This window comes from Eurosta solidaginis, chromosome 4 (genome assembly GCF_040869045.1).
Source record: "Eurosta solidaginis isolate ZX-2024a chromosome 4, ASM4086904v1, whole genome shotgun sequence".
Classification (NCBI taxonomy): Eukaryota; Metazoa; Arthropoda; class Insecta; order Diptera; family Tephritidae; genus Eurosta; species Eurosta solidaginis.
Genome location: NC_090322.1, coordinates 21,202,820 through 21,225,249, shown reverse-complemented (window position 1 = coordinate 21,225,249; position 22,430 = coordinate 21,202,820). Strand labels below are relative to the sequence as shown.

General features: G+C 41.5%; 1 protein-coding gene across 1 annotated transcript in view; it reads left to right on the top strand.

Annotated features, from left to right (window-relative positions):
• The window catches only part of LOC137248424 (zinc finger protein 208-like), a 230,426-nt gene that overhangs the window by 146,992 nt on the left and 61,004 nt on the right, over positions 1-22,430 (top strand). The window contains exons 13-14 of the mRNA XM_067779362.1: positions 17,530-17,676; positions 17,740-18,030. Coding sequence (XP_067635463.1) covers positions 17,530-17,676; positions 17,740-18,030 — 438 coding nt within the window. The remainder of the gene's footprint in view (positions 1-17,529; positions 17,677-17,739; positions 18,031-22,430) is intronic.

Sequence of the window (22,430 nt, the reverse complement as noted above, 5' to 3'; positions counted from 1 at the left end):
TTTAAAATATAAGCTTATGATACGCCTAGAAGGTTTAATGTGGTCATGTTAATCGTTTCCGATATGGTCGCACTATTATGTTAATGGTTTTTGGTTACCGGAACATACGGGATCTATATTCGGCAAATGACTATTAACATGGATAACACTCTCCAAAGCCTTGGGGGAATGTCTTTAGCGTTAATACAAGAATATTTAAGCTTTAAGGTGATATATACATATTTCTTTATACTTTATACAATACCATTGTGATACCACGTGGATCTCTCCCCTACTCAATGCAACAGGTCGATAAAGCAGACGTCAGGAGTTTCTTAGGTTCCAACTTAGCCAGATCACAAAGATCGTCAATGAAGCGAGATCTCAGAGATTTCTTACTCTTGTGCCAAAGCGCGGAACAATCGCACAGAAAATGTTTGACTCTTTCTATCTCCTCTTCGTCTTTGCAGCTCCGGCAGTAGACATTATAGGGAGCACCCAGTCGTTTGGTGTGCCTCCCGATTGCTATGTGGCCGGTTATAAGTCCAACCACCAGAGATATGCCCCCACCCCCCCTCCCCCTTACCAAGAAGAAGGAGACTTTTTGTGCGTCTCGCATCCCATTCAGGCCACACGAGCTTGGTGTGGTAGCAGAATTTCCATCTCACACCCGCTTCCGTAGGAAAATGCCTTTCAAAGTGAGCTTTCAGGTAAGGAGCGGCATGCTTAATCCCTTCCAGGACGACGAAAACGGAACGGCTGTGCCCCCTCTTGCAAGTTTGTCAGCCATCTCATTTCCCGGTATATCCGAGTGGCACCAGACTGAGGGATGATTGCTCAGCGAACTCGTTAATAGATTGGCGGCACTTCTCTACTGTCCTGGACTAACGTGTGACCGACCCAAGTGCTATTAGTGAAGCCTGGCCAGAGTAAATACAAATTTGGTTATAGCCATGAGCAGCTTTTCCCAGGTGATCAGCGGCCTCATTTATAGCAGCCACCTCCGCCTGAAATACGCTGCAATGACCGGGTAGGCTAAATGATAGATTCCACCCTAGTTGAGGTGCAAGGACACCGCTACCCATCTTATTATCCAGTTTGGAGCCGTCAGTATATATCTGCATCCTATCGCTCAGGTCCGGCGGCTCCTTCAACCAATAATCCCTAACGGGGATGATAACCTCGTGTTTCATATTGAAAAATACAGTCGGGGCACAATAGTCCGACGAAGGCGAATACAGATACTTAAGGATGGCTGCATGGCCATCCACATTGTCTCTCCATCCGGATAACTGTCGCAGCCGCAGAGCAGAAAAGGCCGCACATAGCTTGGCCATTACATCTATTGGCAACACATTAAAAATAGTGTCCAGCGCCTCCGTGGACTTCCCTTTCATATACGCATGCTGGTATGTCGATAACTTCCCCTCCAAGGACTCCCTTAGTGAATAGTCCAATAACCTCTCGAGTGTCTTCAGCTGGAAAGATGTCAGACAAATCGGTCTGAAGTCTTTAGGGGTCACGTGACACGTCCTTCCAGCTTTTGGTATAAAGGTGACTCTTGAATCGTTCCAACCCCGTGGAATATGGCTAAGAGCACAAACTCCTTTGAAAATATTTTACAACCACAAGATCTCAGTTCAATTGTTTGCTCGAGTTGTACCGGAGCCAACCCATCCAGCCCTGGTGATTTGAAAGGCTCGAACGACGTTAGAGCCCATTTAATTTTACCCATAGTAATGAACTTCTCCTCATACGGCTCATCAGTGTAAGTATCCCTCCAGTTCATTATTTCATCACTAGCGCCCGGAAAGTGCGTACTCAGGAGCAGGCAAAGGGTGCTCTCTGCCGAATCCGTCCATGTCCCATCAGATCTTTGCAGGCATACCGGGACACATTTTGGAGCACCAGATAGCACTTTTCTGAGCCTAGCTCAATCAGACACCGTCTCCATTTCGCTACAAAACTTTAGCCAGGAGGTTCTCTTTGACGACCTTAGCAGTTTCTTATAATCCCCTATGATTATCTTGTATGCATCCCATTTTTCAACCTCCCTGAAAGCTTTAGCAAGATTGAAAGCTTTCCGACATGCCTTGCGTAGATTATCTAGGTCCCTGTTCCACCATGGTGGTTTGGTCTTACCCCTACATTTCTTCCTGGGACAGGCCTTATCAAGAGCATCCCCGCATGCCTTCTTGAACGAGTGAACCATATTATCCAGCTCTGCGGAGTTCTAGGGTATATGAACACTGAATCCTGAGAGCCTCTTTCGCTTCCCAAGGCATTCGGTTCTATGTATCGGAGCGACTCGGGATTTTTCCCGACCAAGGACTGTCATTTCAGTGTGACCCCATCTAATTTGTTTCGTCCCTCCCACAAATTGTCATCCTCCCAGCAGCTCCTTGCAGCAGGACTGCTCCATATTCTCTTACTCCGGGAAGGCATCGAATCCAATCCGGGTCCGTCTCCTGACCCCGGTCCTGAGAAATGGTTTTGCTGCATCTGCCGGAAAAGAATCTTTTTAGGACGGTCATACTCTGTTCAGTGTGTCTCGTGCAAGGGATGGTTGCATCGGACAGATTGTTCTGGGCTTGATCCCAAAACCCGACGTCCACGTAACTTTTATAAATATTTTGTGGCTCCTTGCTGTTCACGCCCAAGGGCGTCCCGTAGTCTACGTCTAAGCGCCCCCCCCCCCCCCCCCCCACACTACCTTCCAGCAGCCCCGCTGCTCAGCAAGCCACAACAAGTACCCGCTGCTGCTCGCGCCCCACGGCGCCAACAACTCAAACAGCTGATACCACTCATAACTACTACCTTCGTAGTAGAGTTGGTAGCAATGCTGAGCATCAGCCCCTGCCCCCGTCTTCTCCCCCCTCTTTTCCGGCAGCAATCGTGCAGGTCAGGGAAACAGACTCTTAGTCCCTACCTCCGTTTGCACCGTCTGCCAGCACAGAATATATAGGCTTGCGACATCCGCCCAATGCAGCTCCTGCCTTGGGTGGTGCCACTTTCCTAGATGTTCTGGTCTCCGCGACGGCAACCCCCCGACGGGTTTCATCGCGCTATGTTGTCAGGTCGCAAACCCAAATCATCCGGGTACCCCAATGCTTGCCCAAGGACGCCCAGTCCCAGGGCCACAACAGCAATTGCGTCCTGGCCTTCCACAACCCAGGCGTAGTCACCCGTCACTTACCCCCAGAGTGGCGACGTCTCTCCTTATGCACTTCAGAATTCTGCAGTTAAACTGTAATGGACTAACTGGGAAGATTACGGAGATAGTTGATTTCATGAAGCGGCACAACATCCGCATTGCTGCGATTCAAGAGACTAAACTCACAGCAAGATCTGCATTGCAGACCTGCTCTGGGTATAACGTCCACAGGAAAGACCGCGAGAGCGGAAATGGAGGCGGTCTCGCGTTTATCATACACCACTCTGTGCAATATTATATATTTGATCCTGGCATCGACCGCAGGGACAATGTCTTAGAACGTCAAGGCCTATCTGTCCGGTCAGGCGATGCAAACCTAGAAATCATCAACATCTACATCCCTCCTGCCACCTGTTGCCCCAGTGGATACCGCCCTAATATCAGGGCCTTACTCACTGGCAATAATCGCATTATCTTAGGCGATTTCAATGCCCATCATGATCTATGGCATTCAAACTTGCGGGCGGACAGTAGGGGTGAGATGTTGGCGGATCAAATAGAAGAAACGACGTTCTGCACAATAAACGGAGACGCTCCCACACGTATGGTAGGAAGCTGTCACAGCTCGCCAGATATCTCAATCGTGAGCGCAGAACTCGTAAACTGCGTTAACTGGCAGCCGATGGTAACATTGGCATCCGACCACCTGCCCATACTTATTTCGCTTGAGCGTACCGCCGACTTCATCGTCACTGAAAAACGCACTTTCATAAACTTCAAAAAAGGAAAGTGGGAAGAATATAAATCCTTTACAGACAGCCACTTAGCTGCCCTCCCTATCCCGACTGATGCCCGCCAAGGGGAGCGTGCCTTCCGTAAGGTCATTAAATCCGCCTCGGCACATTTCATTCCCGCCGGGAGAATTCCCGAAATCCGGCCCCACTTCCCGGCGGAGGCGCAAACTTAGCGAGAGAACGTGACCTTATAAGACAGCTTGATCCAGGCGACCCCCAAATAAGGGATATAAACCAACGCACCAGATTGCTTGTGGATGAACACAAGCGGGCGAAATGGGAGGAGCACCTAAGAGGTTGTAACCTCTCTACCGGTGTGGGTAAACTTTGGTCCACCGTAAAGTCCCTATCGAATCCGACTAAGCACAAAGACAAATTTTCCAAGGATTCAAGGGGTTGTGTAGCGCAATATATAGCTTCTCCAACCCAACTGTCAACCTCACCTTCGAGCGGCGAATCCCGTTTCACTAACAGACGAGGCTCTGGCGACCCCAAGCTCCTCATGGAACTTGGGGGTGGGGAGGGAGGGATGGCCTAAAGGTTCAATGTGGCCATATAAATCGTTCCCGAGATGGTCGGGCCAGCACCTTAATGGTGCTGTGTTACCGGAGCGTATCGGATCTGTATCCGACAAAGGACCATCACATCGATAACACTCCCCAAAGCCTTCGGGGAGTAACCTAATCGCTACAACAACAACAACAACAACAACAAATTTTCCATCGCCTTTGGCGACAAAGTGCTGTCGGACACGAAGAAATGCGCGAGCGCTTTCTGCCGACAATATATAATGCATCCTACGGTCGACAAAGATAGACAGAGAGCCAATAGACACGCACAAAAACACAAATTCAGCGCGTCACCAATCACCATCACCGCTAAAGAGGTTGAGGACGCCATTGGTCGTGCTAAACCATCCAAAGCAGTGGGCCCAGACGGCATAGCCATGCCGATGCTTAAAAGCCTAGGGAAAGAGGGTTTCAAATATTTAGCGCATGTCTTCAATCTGTCTCTTTCCACATTTGTCATACCTGAGAAATGGAAAATGGCCAAAGTGGTCCCGCTACTAAAGCCTGGGAAACCAGCTAACATAGGTGAGTCGTATCGTCCGATATCTCTCCTATCGCCAGTGGCAAAGACGCTTGAAGCCATTTTGCTCCCTTATTTCCAAGCAAATTTGCAGCTAGCCACTCATCAGCATGGCTTCAGAAAACTCCATAGCACTACCACCGCGCTAAATGCCATTAGCACCCAGATAAATTGCGGTTTAAATCAATACCCCCACCATAGAACAGTACTCGTAGCGCTAGACCTATCAAAAGCTTTTGATACGGTCAACCATGGCTCGTTACTGCAGGACCTGGAAGGGTCTACCCTTCCCCCATGTCTTAAAAGGTGGACCGCAAATTATCTGGGTGGTCGGCAGGCATCGGTGCAATTTAGAAACGAAACATCAAAACCAAGGAGAATTAAACAAGGAGAAGGCCACAGGGTGGTGTCCTATCCCCACTTTTGTTTAATTTCTACATATCTAAGCTACCTTCACCACCGGAAGGAGTCACAATCGTTTCCTACGCCGATGACTGCACAATAATGGCCACAGGCCCAGGCCCAAAGATCGATGCGCTATGCAATAAAATAAACGGCTACCTCCTTGATCTCTCCAGTTTTTTCGCCTCGCGAGACCTGGCATTATCACCGACTAAATCTTCGGCGACCTTATTTACAACATGGACGCCCCAAATGTCGACCATTTTGAACATCCACGTCGATGGCACTACGCTACCGACTGTCCTACACCCCAAAATCTTGGGTGTGACGTTTGATCAGGATCTACATTTTGGTGAGCACGCAGCCGCAATTGTTCCGAGAATTCAGAGCCGTAACAAAATCCTCAAATCCCTCGCTGGCAGTACTTGGGGAAAAGATAAAGAAACGCTCATGACTACATACAAAGCAATTAGCCAGCCGATTACGTGCTACGCGTCACCCATATGGTCGCCAAGCCTAAAAATCACCCACTGGCAGAAACTACAGGCCTGACAAAATACTGCTCTCAGAATCGCCACGGGCTGTCTTCTTATGTCCCCAGAACACCATCTGCATAATGAGGCGAGAATACTCCCCATCAGGGAGAGAAATGAGATGCTGACCAAACAGTTCCTGTTGAATACCCAGAAACCTGGGCATCCCAACAGACATCTGATTAATGAACCAGCACCGCCTAGGGGCTTAAGGAGTCATCTCCGTAGGCATTTTGAGGAAATACGGCACCTGAGAACCCAGCCGTATGAAGTGAAAAAACACAAGCAGGTCCTTGGTGAACTCCATAAACAGGCGTCGGACCTTTATGCCGGGAATTGCCCGGTGAATCCAGTGCTTAACGAAAATTATCCAAAACTTGCGGAAGAGGAACGCATACTCCCCAGGGGAACGCGTGTCACTCTTGCTCAACTTCGTTCTGGATACTGTAACAGGTTAAACTCTTACCTATCCAGAATCAACCCCGACATACAAAATGTATGCCCCGCTTGCAATGTGTCCCCACATGACACCAACCATCTCTTGAATTGTAATGTGGAACCAACGCCTCTAACACCCCTTTCCTTATGGTCCACCCCTGTTGAAACGGCAAGTTTCCTTGGACTCCCGTTAGAGGATATTGATGACAATTTGTGATCAGTCGCGGCTATTAGGTGGGGCGAGCATTGCTACAACAACAACAACAGCCTCTTTTGAAGCTCCTCACTGTAGATAAGCCAGTTGGCGATTTTAAGGTTTCTATGCCAGACAGTTTTGAGTTTTTTATGTAACATATCATTAAAAAAATACTATTTATCCCGAGTAAGAAAAGCAATGGTTTATCAAAATCGGTTGATAAATGGTTAAGTTACGATGCTTATTGTAATCAAGAAAATTGAACTCCCACCATGAAGTCAATGTCGTGTCGTGCGGTTTTAGCACAATTACATTAGTCGTTGACAAGCAACAGCGCGTAAAATTAGAGACGAATTAAGCCGTTAAAGAAGCTTTTTACAATTCCTTCGACCGCGCGTATGACAAAAGTGTTTTGCTATGAACCAGAATACGCGTTCCACCGCCTAGGGGCTTAATTAGTCATCTCCGTAAGCATTTTGAGGAAATACGGCACCTGAGAACTCAGCCGTATGAAGCAAAAAACACAAGCAGGTCCTCAGTGAGCCCCACAAACAGTCGTCGGACCTTTATGCCAGGAATTGCCCGGTGAATGCAGTACTCAAAGAACAGTACCCAAAACTTGCGGAAGAGGAACACATACTCCCCAGGGAAACGCGAGTCACTCTAGCTCAACTTCGTTCTGGATACTGTAACAGGCTAAACTCTTACCTATCCAGAATCAACCACGACATACAAAATGTATGCCCCGCTTGCAATGTGTCCCCACATGACACCAACCATCTCTTTAATTGTAATGTGGACCCAACGCCTCTAACACCCCTTTCATTATGGTCCACCCCTGTTGAAACAGCAAGTTTCCTAGGACTCCCGTTAGAGGATATTGGTGACAATTTGTGATCGGTCGCACCTATTGGGTGGGGCGAAGCACTCCTACAACAACAACAGCAACGTACTCCAGTGCACTCAAAAAATGGAAAACTGAAAAATGCAACAAGCGACCTTTACCATTTTCAACCCCAATGGTTTGGCATGGTCAAATTTTCCATAAGGAAGAAGATTGCTATTTCTGCCAAACAAACACCATTGGTCGCCACTATAAAACCCCTGACCGCATAAAATATGCTCAGGTAGTAACCGTATCTCGCCCAAAAAGGAAGAAAAAACGAATATTCTTGGGGCAAATCTTGAATGGAAACATGCATTGGAATCTGAAGAATAAAATTCTGACGGTTCACAAATTGACACGGAATTTCTTCCAACTGGGGTTCTAACAACGGAACGTCGTGCAGTCTCAAAAGAAGATTTTCGTGACCTTGTGCGTGATTTAGGATTGTCTTGGATGCAGACAGAAATTTTGGTGTGTTTGTTGGTCCGGAAATACGAAAATTTTTTTCTGACAAAAAATTTAAGTCAATCGAACAAAGATCGTAAAAGAGCTTTATTTCTTTGTGTGAAAACTTTCTTGGAAACAACAGGAATGATGACTATTTTGAAGTAGTAAATGAGTTTTTAAAGACTTATGAAGAAATGGGATGCAGAATGTTAATCAAAATCCATTTATTACATATCCATCTGGATTTCTTCCCCGAAAATCTTGGAAAACTCAGTGATGAACAAGGAGAACGATTTCACCAGGAAATATCAGCGATTCAAACACGTTTTGTTGGCAAGAATCAGATCAGAATGCTGGCTACCTACTGCTGGTTGCTCAAACGCGAAACTGAAGATGCAGTCTATAACCGTAGGAGATCAAGCAAACATTTTTAAAAATTCACAACAATCAAAATTTGGCTGTAATAAGAACTTGAAATATAACTATATTATCACTATTTGTATTCAAAGTCAATTATTCCTTTTTCTTTATATAACTACTCCCAACATGGTTTAAAATATCACGAAAAACTATTTCAGATAAATTATTATGACGAATTATTTACAAAATAAATAATACAAAGACACTCTCGAACAATAATTATGATAAATTCTGTGGTAGTTCTATACTGAAATCATATCCACGATCCTGAAGTGGCACGACATCGACTTCATGGTGGGAGTTTAATTTTCTTGTTTATAATAAACGTCGTACTTAAACAAAATCACTGTAGCACAGTGTAATCCGAAAACGGAAAATGTTGAGTGCTTCATAAGATATTAACGAAAAACCGAAAACTGGGTCCCTCTGAAACGGGGGGTGCGATTCATAGTATTTTTGTGCAGAACACTTTTCTTCTTTGGCGGCCTTCCGTGCAAAACCCCTTTGTACAAACAATATTACAAAAACACATGAAAATTGCCAACTTTAACTGCAAATATCTCATTTCTTTTCCGCCTTCACATTATTGCTGTCGAGGTCAATACGCGTCGTTTGACTCCTTTCCCGAAACGAGTATTAGCAGTCGACTCCTTTTCTAGACTTTTACCCTTTTACAAATGAAGGCGAGTCATACCACTCCTTTACTCCCTAACCCACTTGTTGTTATTGTTGTTGTATTAACGTTAAAGACACTCCCCGAAGGTTTTGGGTAGTGTTATCGATGTTGATGGTCCTTTGCCGGATATAGATTCGGTTAGCTCCATTTAGGTGCTAGCCCGACCAACTCTGGAACGACTAATTTCACCACATTAAACCTTCTAGGCCATATCGCCACCACCTCCTAGTTCCATGAGGAACTTGGGGTCGCCAGAGCCTCGCCTGCTAAATATGTGTATGATACATTCATATTTCTAACAGGATTCCTCTCACGTAGGTGAGGTTGACAATTGGGTAGCGGAAGCTTTGAAGCTGTAAAGCTTTGTATTGCGCTTATCAACTCCTTGAATCCGATTCAGATTTTAAAAATTGGGTGTCTTTATACCTCTGAAAAGTCGAGATTTTTTTCTGCCTTTTTGTGGTTGCTTTATTGGTCCGGATATTTTCATTGGAAAAAATTTTCAAACCAATAATTTTTTTACATGCAAAATTGTTTATCTGGCTCAGGCTCTTTGCGCGGGATAATGGCTATTATCTTTCTTACTATTTTCGCTATTTGTCATTTCGTTTTTTGTTGGATTTATTACAATACTGTTTTTGCAGTTTCTGTTTGTGTTGCTTTTTTGCCAAACATTAAAAAAAAATATCCGCGGGAAATTATTTACAATGACAACTTCCGGTTTAGGGTAACTGTAGGAGCAATTCATTTTTCTCCGCGAAAGCTAAAACCACGAATCCGAAAGCGAAAATTAAAAATTGTATTTCTTTCAAATAAAACGAAAAATGGACCGTATCACTCGGAAAGGGAGGGTGGGATGCGAAGTATTTTTGCGCGGAACACCATTCTGCATTGGCGGTGTTCGACCACACATAAAAAATTACCCTGAGTGAGTCCAACGCAGGTTTGGAGATCGAAACTATATACGGAAAAACCCTTCTTCGTATATTTTTTTGCGGGTGCAAAAAATCAACAAAATTACAACAATCACATGAAAATTAGAAATTTTTTTAATTATACGGTTATAAAAGTTGACACCGCTGCAGTTTAAGCAATTTTCTTCCAGTGTTTCTACTGCTTTGGTTACGGCTAATACTTCCGCCTGAAAAACACTACAGTGACCTGGCAGCTTGTAGGATTTGTTTATTTCCGAATCAGCACAGTATACCGCAGACCCTTCTCCTTCCTCTACTTTGGAACCATCAGTGTACACATGTATTGCCTCGTCCCACTTGGCTACCCTTTCGCCTACCATCCACATCTATTGTGGCTTTAAGAGCCCCTTCGAAACGCAGATAGGGAATCAGGTAGTCAGTTCGTCCTGTAATTGATGACGTTATACTACTATGGCTATAGTCGGCGCTCAAGCTGCCCCGAAGCACTGAGCCTCGATGCAGTTGTTAACGCTATGTTCTTTGCTACCAGGTCTACACAATTACTATTACTACAATTAAGAAAGCAAAGAGAATAGAGAGAAGAGAAGAAATTAGAGGTGAAGGGGAGAGAAAAGAAAAAATGAAAAGAAAAGGAAGAAAGGAAAGGAAATTTTACGCCCTTTTACATGGCGCCATGTTCAAAACACGATTGATAATAAACGATACGTCCAAAAACTAATATTTTCTTTGCCTTGCAAAAACTTTTATCAACAATATTTTTTAGGAAAATAATTTTAATTCGAATAACAAAAGGCTAAATTTGACTTATAAACTATTGTAACGAATTTAGGGAAATTCCGCTTATTTGAAACCCTCTGCTAACGTTCGAATCGCTGAACTGTCGGAATAAATAACTGCAATATTCTTTTTGTAAAATGGTCTTTATTAGACTACTTTAGGTGTAGTACAATTATACTGCACTTCGCGTGTTTAAATCAAATTGATTAGTTATTACTCAGATTGCGCTGCTTTTATCTCTCGGGTTTCTCATTCATCCATTTCTCCTAAGGTCTAGTGGTTTCGCGCAAATGTGTTCCAGAACAATTGTATCTCCTTCTTGGTTAACAGCTATATATGTAGTTCAATATTTATTGTGTTTATTAAGAATGTTTATTAATTGTTAATTAGGTTTAGTTTTTACACATAGTTGTAGATTAAGTGTAGTTTTAGAATAGTAATAGTTGTAATTGTTGCTTAGATTTTAGAATAGCATGTAAGTTCAAACATAGTTTTAGTTGTAATTGTTGCTTAGATTTTAATTTCGCATGTAAGTTCAAACATAGTTGTAGGTTTTATTTTTAGACAAACGTTCAATATTTTAATCAACTTTAGTTATTAAACAATAGTTATTTTCAAGGCTAAGTAGCCGTGCGCTTGTTAAACGCGTTCGTCCGTTTCGAGTGCTTTAATTCAACTGTCCTTTCGGTATTTTTTGATCGTCCATTCGTCCGTTAGTTATTAAGCGTTGGTCAAGTTTTCGTTGAGTCTCAGAGTCACTTTTTATCAGGGTCGCTTAGGTCAGAGTTGCAATCCCACATTCGGCTATACTGACAGGGCATTCGACTCGAATGCTGGGTCCCATTTCTTCATATTCTCCACCACAGAATAGCTTTTGGCTGGCCCCTCCGAGTTCCCTACTTTCTCGACTGAATACCGTCCGTGATGAGTTTCTCGACTACCTTATACGGCCCCAAGAACTTAGGCTTGAGTTTTAATCCCGACCCGAATTGTGTCCTTTTCATGGCCACTAGTTCCCCTGGTGCGTATTCTGTTTCAGGTACTCTCTTTTTGTTGAAAGATTTCCTATTTTCCTCCTGAATCCTTTTTATATTTTGTTTTGCCTCTTCTCGAATCTCATCCCGTTCTTCATCTAAAACCCGAAAATTTTCCTCTTCAAGATGTGCTCGGATATCTGCTCGGATATCTGCATTATCGTTTGTGCGCATTTCTACGCCTGTTAATATCCTAAACGGAGAGTGTTTTGTGCTGCGTGGGGGTGTGTTATTTATCGTTTGCTGTACCCGTTCGACGTGCTTGTACCATACCTTGGGATCCCCTGTACATAACTTGGCTAGCATTGGGACAACAATTTTATGAATTCGTTCGACCTGTCCGTTACCGCGCGGTATAAGTAGCAATAAGATGTTGAATCATCTCTTGTTTACAATACTCCTCGAACACTCTCGCCGTAAATGCCGTACCCCTATCTGTAATGATTCGCTCTGGGTTCCCGAAAATAGACGCGAGTTTCTGCAACCTATCCACTACTTCTGCTGCACCTGTACTCTTCGTTGGATAAAGCCAGACGAATTTCGAGAATGCGTCTACTATAACGAGTATATGATTGTACCGCTTTTGTGTTTGCTCCATGGGTTCTACATGGTCAATGTGGAGGGTTTTGAGTGGTATATCCGCCTTATCTATGGGGTTAAGCATGCCTTCTTTTTTCCCTGCCTTTGCGTCTATAATGATGCATTCAATGCACCCTTTTACTACACTTTTTTACTTTTGCACTTAAATCAGGGATATAAAAATCTTTTTCTACTATATCTTGCGTTTCGCGCCAAAGTGACCTTGTTGATGCGCGATTTTGATTATTTCCTGCTCCATAATCGCTGGTACCACTAGTAACTCTTTCGTCGAATCTTTATATAAAAGGTCATACTTTAAATAATAATCTTCGTAGCTATTTTCCCCTAAGGCAACCCTAACAGCACGAGTTCACTCATCTTTCAACTGCGCTTCTTTGATACGATGCCGTAAAGTATCTCCAACTGTTAAGCAAATTACTCGACTTAACGCGTCAACGTGCTTCATCTTAGGCCCTGAACGGTGCTCTATGGTATAATCAAATTCCTGCATAAACATTGCCCACCTAGACACCCTTAAGGGAACATCATCTTTTCGCATCGTCATTGCGAAAGCGTTGCAGTCTGTCACTATTCTGAATTTGGTTCCCAAAATATAAACTCGCCACTTTTTTAAGGCTTCGATGATGGCGAGCACTTCTAGTTCGTATGAATGGAATTTTTTGTTGTTAACCTCAGTTAATGCTGTGGGATCATAAATTTTCAGTACGGGAGCACTCGTCAAAGCGTTCTTTAGCTGTTGTACCGCAGCTACTTGCTCATTTCCCATTGCGAACTTTGAATTTTTCTTCAGCAGATCCGTCAATAATGGCCTTGCAACTGTTGCGTAATTAGGGATGAAACGGCGGAAGTAAGAAGTGAGCCCCAGATAGCGCTGAAGTGACTTCTTGTCATTTGGCACCTAAGAAACTCACTTCCCTTTTCAGAAATTGACATTTGTTCCACTTTATTCTGAGACCGTATGATTCGGCTACAGTTAGGACCCTTTTCAAATTTTCAATTCCTTCACGTTCGTCTTTGGATGGGACTATGAGGTCATCCATGTAGATAACTACAGTACCCTCTCGTAAAATTGAATTCATATTGGCCGTTATGAGTGACAAATGCCGTAAATTTCTTGGACTCCGATTCCAATGGTACGTGGAAAAAGCCATCTTTTAGGTCCAGGGCTGTGAAAACCTTAGCCTTTTCTAACCTCTGTAGGACATCGTCTATCAGTATCATTGGAAAATTGTCTCTTACCACTTTTTCATTTAATCTCCTATAGGCGCAGCATAGTCTCTTCGAACCGTCTTTCTTCGCTGCTAATACTATAGGTGACGCGTATTCGGAAGTGCTTGGACGGATAACCCCCTCATCTAGCCAGTCTTTCACCTGCCTATCTACTATTGCCTGATCAGAAATAGGTAGTCGTCTGGGACGACTCTATACAGAAACTTCATCCTTTAGAACAATCTTCATTACCACGGGAGAAGTCTGAGTTTTCTTCGGCCTATATCCTTCGATGAGGTTATTCAATTCTGACTGGCATTCAACATTCAAATGGTCTAAGTCATGGTCCTTCTTATTCACCTCTTCGATAATGTTAGATAAACAGATTTCACCAAACTCTTGTACTAGTTCCCCGATGCCCTGACACTTTTTATCTGCGGAATTCCTAACTGACGTGCCTTTTCTAACTTCACCGCTTTCGCAAGTGGTTTTTTGTTCTCCAGACTGGCGTTTCAAATTCTCTTTCAGCTGGAATTTAGCTCCTTCATCCCCTATAAACACATTAACCCGTTTTATAATGTCATTTCCGAGAACTGCACTATATAAAATATCTCTTTCTCTCGCGACGTGAAACTTAATTTTAAGGTCAATTCCGTCGATTTTGACTTTTCTTTCGAAGCTACCTATTGTGGTTATTGTTGCGCCACCGATTCCTGTAAACTTTTTGACCTCGTTGGTCAGTTCGATACCATCTAACATCAATAGCGTATCATAACGTATAGCACTGATGTCACTTCCTGTATCGATTATAGCAGATATGGTAACATTGTTAATGGTCAATTCCTTGAAATCTCGGTTACCCGATGGAGTTAATGTCAATACTTCATATTCAGAAGTCATGTGCAAACTATCCTTATCTTTCTGTGAAGCTTCCTTTTTAGTATCTTCTGGTTTTTTATTCTTACAATCGACTGCGCGATGACCAATCTGATTACATTTAAAACACTTAAAACCCTTCAACTCGCAGGTCTTAGCCAAATGCCCTTTTGCACCACATTTAAAACATGAAGAGTCGCTTGTTTGCTTGGTTTCCTGTGCTTTACCACCCACTACAGAGGTTTGATGGCCTGCCTTCGAATAAGTCTGCGTCTTAGAATTTTTCATTTTTTCGTACACTTTTAAATTAACCTTAAGTCCTTCGACTGTCTGTGCCTGATACAGGATTGACTTGCTCTGCCAAGAATCCGGGATACCCTCAACAAAATATTCGACTAAACTCTCCTCATCAAGGCTAATAGCATTCCCTATCTCCATTAGACAATACAAATACTCTCGCAAGGTTTCCGATGGTTTCTTCCTCCGATTTTTCAACATCTTATGGACTTCGACAGCTGACAATTTTTTACCGAATTCTAGATTTAGTGCTTCTTTCAACGATTTCCAGTCGCCGATGTTAGACTGGCTTCTAACAAAAGCTCTGGCATCTCCCTTTAACAACTGCCTTGCATAAACAAATTTTTGCAGTTCGTTCCAACCAAGAGTGAACGCATTATCTTCAAAATCCCTCACCCATTGACCTATACTCGGATTATATACCCCCGTAAAATGGCCCATCGAGTCCTCCATATCACGCAATGTAAAGTGTGATGGCTGAACAGTCGATAGTTGTTGGGGAACACCGGTTGTATCTCCATAAAAAAACCATTTTCTGAGCCGGATGCCCCGTCGTTATACAAATTGAAATGCTGGAGCAACCTGGTTTGTAATTCAACATTTCGTCGCGTTGTACTCAACCCTAACTCTGTCAACTTTTCCTTCAGTCCGTCCACTGTTAATGATGTAATCGTTTGTACGTCCATAGTGTCAGTTGCGCCCAAGATAGATGTGAATGGAGAAAAAAAAATTATTTTTTAAAAATACTTAAATTATTGTTATTTTTTACTATCTTATCGATCTTACTAAACTACAGTGTTTGGTTAAGCGAAATTTAAGGCAATGTTAAATATCTGTTTGAATTCTAATAAGAATTTTGTTTTTACTTTTCTCGGTTTCTCTACTCAAATTGATACCTGTATATTTCCCTTTTCAACTTTTCCACTTTTTAATTTTGATTTAGAAACTCGCTACTTTAATTCGCTGCTTTAATGAGCTTCTTTTCTCACAACTTAAATCTTTTAAACTTAACAATTTCATCTAAACGTTTATTTATAAAAATTTCATTTCTACTACTACTATTTCTACTAAAATACAACGTTCACTTAGCTGCAACTTCTTGTACTCCGCTCTACTTTGATATGCTTCTTCCACTTAAGAATTTTTGCGAATTTGTTGTTGTTGTTGGATTCTTCCTTTGATCTGCTGACGCACTTGCCTTGAAATTGCTAGCGTCTCTCCTCTGCGTAGAGTTGACATAAAAAATTTGCTGTTTCACAATTTTCGCATGATGGCGAATTTTTCCAGCCTTTTCACAAACTAGCGGAGCATCTGACTTTGGTTGAGCCCTCAATTTGTAGTTCAATATTTATTGTGTTTATCAAGAATGTTTATTAATTGTTAATTAGGTTTAGTTTTTACACATAGTTGTAGATTAAGTGTAGTTTTAGAATAGTAATAGTTGTAATTCTTGCTTAGATTTCAGAATAGCATGTAAGTTCAAACATAGTTGTAGGTTTTATTTTTAGACAAACGTTCAATATTTTAATCAACTTTAGTTATTAAACAATAGTTATTTTCAAGGCTAAGTAGCCGTGCGCATGTTGAACGCGTCCGTCTGTTTCGAGTGCTTTAATTCAACTGTCCTTTCGGTATTTTTTGATCGGCCATTCCTCCGTTAGTTATTAAGCGTTGGTCAAGTTTTCGTTGAGTCTCAGAGTCACTTTTTATCAGGGTCGCTTAGGTCAGAGTTGCAATCCCACATATACATGTATATCTGTAGTCCATGCCTCTCGCATAGCCATATGCGTGAGTAACTACTTCGGCTTATGACCACATGTATGTGTGTGAAATATCTCTTCGTTGCCTTGTATGTATGTATGTGTGTAAATGATGACTAATGTATTCATGTACACAAATGCGGCTTGCTTCATGCTTTTTTTGTTGTTGCGTGATTATTTACTAACAGCCTAGTGATGTCAACTTTCGCCACACTATTTTAAACTGAGTTTAAACCACACAACTTATTTGAACACACAAAGCGATTTTTCATCACTCACTGCTGTACTTCATATTTTTAGCAATTCACAATATAGTTGTCAAAACAGTTTTTTTGCTCTTGAAAAATTTTGTTTTTGCTGAGAGAGAGAATATAAGCCGAAGGTGTTCTTTAAGGCTCTTTTGCAGAACGGCAAGGTAAGTTTTTTAACTCAGACTTAACCTAACAAGAGGAGTTAAACTCATACATTTTTGAACCCCTCTGAAGTTGGCAAGAAAACTTTTACGTAGAAAAACATGTAATATTTTTTTGTTTCGAAATTATAAAATATACCACTTATCTACGGCAAATTCGTGTGCAAGAATTATTTTCCTCGCTGATCGCTAAAGTGGTTTTCTGAGGGTGGCACGCTAACTTCACGTGAAGTAGGCGTGCCACCCTATGTTTTCCAAAATATGGCCGCGGCAAATTTTTTTGTTTCACGGATAAATTACGGCAAATTCACGGCAATTTTCCCAATAGGTAATTTTTTTCCACGTAAAAGTTGTCAGGCCAACTTCAGAGAGGTCGTTTTTGACACATTTTTGAAATTAGCTCTGAGCTAAAAAACGACAAGTTCTGCAAGTGGGTTCAAAATACTAAAAAGTTTTAAGACCGTGTTTAAATTTGATCATACTCGACTTTTTAGTAGCGAAAAAATTGTTAGTTTAGTTACAAAATTCAAATCCTTGCTTCCTTCTAATATCAAAATATAAACTTGTTATTTTTTTGTTTGCCCATATTACCTGTGTGATATTTTTTTTTTTCAGATACAAAAACATACGTGACAAGAACGAACAATACCAATACCCGTGCGGTGTTTGTGGCAAAAATTTTAAAACAACACGGGACTTAAAAAGACATAAACTATATCATAGCGACGATAAGCCCCATAAATGTGATCTTTGTGAAAAGCGGTAAGTTATCATAAAAACGTCGGCCAAATTTTTTCTCACTTTATTTCTGCCTGTGTTAAATAGATTTATAAAAGCTGCGTTCTTAAACTATCATATGCGTACTCATACCGGTGAAAAACCATATAAATGCAAATACTGCGAACGGTGCTTTACTACAACAAGTGTATTGAATACGCATTTACGTGTACATCATCTGGGTGATAATATACACAGATGTAAGTTTTGTCCCTTAGCTTTTCGTTTGTTTTCGGAGCTACGGTTCCACTCTACTACGCATAAAGACGAAGATCCAGATACGCGTGAGCGAAATATGGCAGCTTTAAGGGAAGAAGAGGCTAAATTAAAAGTTAACAGGTAAAATGGCATTCATAAACTCCGTAGACTGTCATCTTATATTAAGGCTAATTTCTCCGTAAAGCGCGGAATCCAGGGCCGATATTGTGTTATATGATCCGTGATCGAAAACAATTCTTTGCATAGCAATATCTCTTAAATGGTAGTGGCTAGGTGTACTAATAACAATTTATGTTAATTTTTACGAAAAGCTTGTTTGAGTGAAAGCGTTTTTCGATACGTGATCGTATTACACGATACGGACCCAGATCATAAGATCAGCATGGCTTGAAGTAATTTTATTTAAAAATATCAATTTGGTTTTTTTTTATTTACCATTTTCTTCACAAAATTTCGTTAAAGATTGAGTTTTTGTGCATTATGATCTGGATGCCGCTCTTAACTATAAAATCCCAAGAATAATTATTGTCCTATTGGTATTTTTATTTAAAGTGGGTAACTCTTTATACTGACAAAATTTAGGTAAACCTAATCAAATATGCAATATCATTTTCACTACGTCTCCATGTCAAGCTTTAAATTTCGAGATTTATTTAATTTCAACTTTGACCTACACTGCATCCAATTGAAGTTTATTTGACGGATAATTTTTTTATATTAAAAAAATCATAAAGAAGAAGCACTGGAGGTAGTTTAAATTTTATTTTTTAAGTCTAGGCAATTCACGAGGTCGTCTTCGTCGAACGTGCTATGATTTGTAAACCAATTTAAAAATACAATTTAGCAGCCTATGTATATATATATGTATATCATGCTATGCTAAGTTCTTGTTAAAGAAAGCCATCAATTCAGCTTCGACACTATTTATTCCGGCCGGCCGAATACCTGAAATCAAACCACACTTCCCGGCCGAAGCTTCAAACCCAGAAAGAGAACGTGAGTTAGCGAGATAACCCTTTACACTAGGAATCTAAACTTAGAAATTAAGCTGATATTAAAGACCTCGACTACTTAAAAAAAAGGGCTTACAGTTTTAATCTTAACAAAACGTGGATGAAGAGTTGCTCTCCACAACATAACATGCGTACACCAAAGGCAAGTCGGTAGACATTGGTGCTAATAAGCATAGAGAAAGCCCTGGAATATAAGGAATATGCTCTAGCAGTCTTCTTAGACATTGCCGGGGCTTTCAACAATATTTCTAAATGGGCGATTATGGATGCTCTTAATTACATTATAGTACATCCAGCCTTAACCAGATGGATCGGCTGCATGTTAAATTGCAGGAAGAGTACATCACAATAGGGATTTATATGCTGGTCATCGACCAACTGCTCAGGCGATTCTATGAGGGACCCGTAATACTCACGTCTTACGCAGATGACGTTGCAATTTTCATAAGTGGAAAGTGCCTTCCAACTTCTTTGATGGATCGGGCGCTTCGGGATATTCATGCCTGGGCATCTAATCTCTTGTTGACAGCCAACGCGGAGAAGACGGATATGGTCTTGTTTACATAGAGATACAAGGTCCCAAATTGAACCAGGCCTAAGTTAGGAGGGGTAACCCTACAGGAGAAACCATGCACAAAATAATAGGAATCATCCTAGACAGTAAACTGTCATGGAAGCTCAACGTGGAGAGGGTGAAGAAGGCCTCAACGGCACTTTATGCATGTAAAAGAATGCTGGGGTGTACGTGGGCTTTTTAAAGCGATTGTAAGCCTTATTCTATACTATGGAGATCTTGTTTGGTGCAAAGCGGACGAGGCGATACATCTACACATGGTTCCAAAGTAGTGGAAGGAGTAGATTTTTGGGTGTTAGACAGTCGGTAGCGTAATGCCATCGACGTGGATGTTCAACATGGTCGACATTTATTTATGGACATTTGGCGCGTCCATGTTGTAAATAAGGTCGCTGACGATTTGTTCGGTGACAATGTCAGGTTTCACGAGGCGAAGAAATTGGAGAGATCAAGGAGATAGCTGCTTATTTTATTACAAATCTCATCGATGTGTGGGCCTAGGCCGGTGGCCATTATTGTGCAGTCATCGGCGTAGGAAACGATAGTGACTCCTTCTGGTGGTGAAGGTAGCGGTACCACTTGTTTAATTCTTCTTAGTTTGGATGTTATGTCCCTGAATTTCACCGATGCTTGTCGACCAGACAGATAATTTGCGATCCTCCTTTTGAGACGTGAAGGTGAAGGGAGGACCCTTCCAGTTCTTGCAGTAACGTATCGTGCTTGACCGTGTCAGAAGCTTTTGAAAGGTCTAACGCATCGAGTACTGTCCTATGGTTGGGGGTTTGATTTAATCCGCAATTTATTTCTGTGTTAATGGCGTTTAGCGCGGTGGTAGTGCTATGTAATTTTGGATGATGATTGCAAAGTCGCAAATTTGCAGTGAAATAGGGAAGCAGAATGGTTTCAAGTGTCTTGGTTACTGGCGATAGGAGCGATATCGTCCGATACGAATCTCCCATGTTAGCTGGTTTCCCCTACTTTAATACCGAAACCACCCGGGCCATTTTCCAGTTTGCGGGGATGACGAAGGTGGGCAGGGACAACTTGAAGGCATGCGTTAGATAATTAAATCCCTCTTTGCCTAGGTTTTTAAGCATCGGCATGGCTATGCGTCTTCAACCTCTGGCGGTGATGGTAATTGCACACGCTGTATTTATGCTTGTGTTTGCGTCTGTTGGCCCGCCGTCTAACTTTGTCAACCGTAGAATTCGGTACATATTGTCGGCAAAAAGCGTCCACGCATTTTTTCGCATCCGACAGCACTTTATCGCCAAAGGCGATGGAAATTTTGTCATTGTGTTCGATAGGGACTTTAAGGTGGACCATAACTTACCTACACCGGCAGAGATGTTACAATTCTTTAAGTGCTCTTCCCATTTCGCCCGCTTGTGTTCCTCCACAAGCAATCTGGTGCGTTGGTTTAAATCCCTTATTTGGGGGTTGCCGGGGTCGTGCTGTCTTATAAGGTCAAGTTCTCCGCCGGAAAATGTGGTCGGATTTCCGGAATTATTCCGGCGGGAATAAAACTAGCCGAAGCGGATTCAATGACCTTGCGAAAAGAACGCTCCCCTTGACGGGCATCAGTCGGGATAGGGAGGAAAGCAAAGTGATTGTCAGTATAAAATGTGTAATCATCCCACTTTCCTTTATTAAAATTGTTGAAAGTGCGTTTTTCGGTGGTGATGAAGTCGGCATATCGCTCGAACGAAAGGAGTATGGGTAGGTGGTCAAATGCTACTGTTACCATTGATTGTCAGTTGACGCAGGTTACTAGACCTGAGCTCACGATAGATAAATCTGGCGAACTGTGACAGCTTCCTACCATACGAGTGGTATGCAATGTGGAACCAAGGCCTCTAACACCCCTCTCACTCTTGTCCCCCCTGTTGAAACTGCAAGATTTCCCGTTAGAGAATATTGATGAAACTTAAACAGATCTTGGATCTTATACATTAGCAATAATTTTTTTTATTAAATGGCTGGGCTGCGGGATTAAAAATACAACTAGAAATCGAATCTCAGCAAGGGGAGAATCAAATTTCTAATTTTGAAAATACAAAGACATCTGATGAAATCTTTGGCGGTTTAGGAATAGGTCTAATGACAACTGGTATGTTTAATTTTGTTGAGTTTTTCTGTCATAATAAAGCATATAAATTTAATAAAAAAACTAAAACTTACTAAAATTTACAAATGTATAAAATAAAACAAAGTAAAATAAAATAAAATATTTTTAACTAGCGAGACAGACTCATTTGCGTTACACAATTCCTTTTATTTATTTTTTTTAACATCAATAGTTAAAACAAAATGAAATAAAGTAAAAGAAAATAAATTAAAAGAAAATAAAAAAAAATAAAGGAAAAAGAAAGAAAGGATAGGAAATGAATGTCATTGAAAATAAATGAATGGAAGAAATGAAAGGAAAGGACGGAAAGAAAACCGAAAGAGGGGAACTTAAGAAAGAAAAAAAAGAAAAGAAAATAGAGAGAAGAGAAGGAGAATGAAAAAGAAAAGGAAACGAAACGAAAGAAAATTAAGGAAGAAAAGAAATTGGAAATAAACGATACGTCCAAAAATCCAAGATTTTCTTTGCTCTGCAAAAACTTTTTATAAACAATAATTTTTTAAGAAACTAATTTTAGGATTCAAGGTTCGATTCGAGCTGAAGGCCGGAACAATCATTTTTTTATTAATGATAATTATTGTTTTTTTTAATTTTTCTATAATTGAAAAATTATATTTAGTTTTTGGAATAGTAAGTAGACAATTTTCCGGACAACCTGCCATAGCTGCGCTGATAGATCCTTTTCGAATGGTGCTAAGCATTCACATCAGTACGCTTAAGGAACGCTGCGCTAACCATTTAGCTATACAGAGGTGTTTGTTTGACTGATAAATTGCTATTTCTATTCCTCTTTACCAACTATATT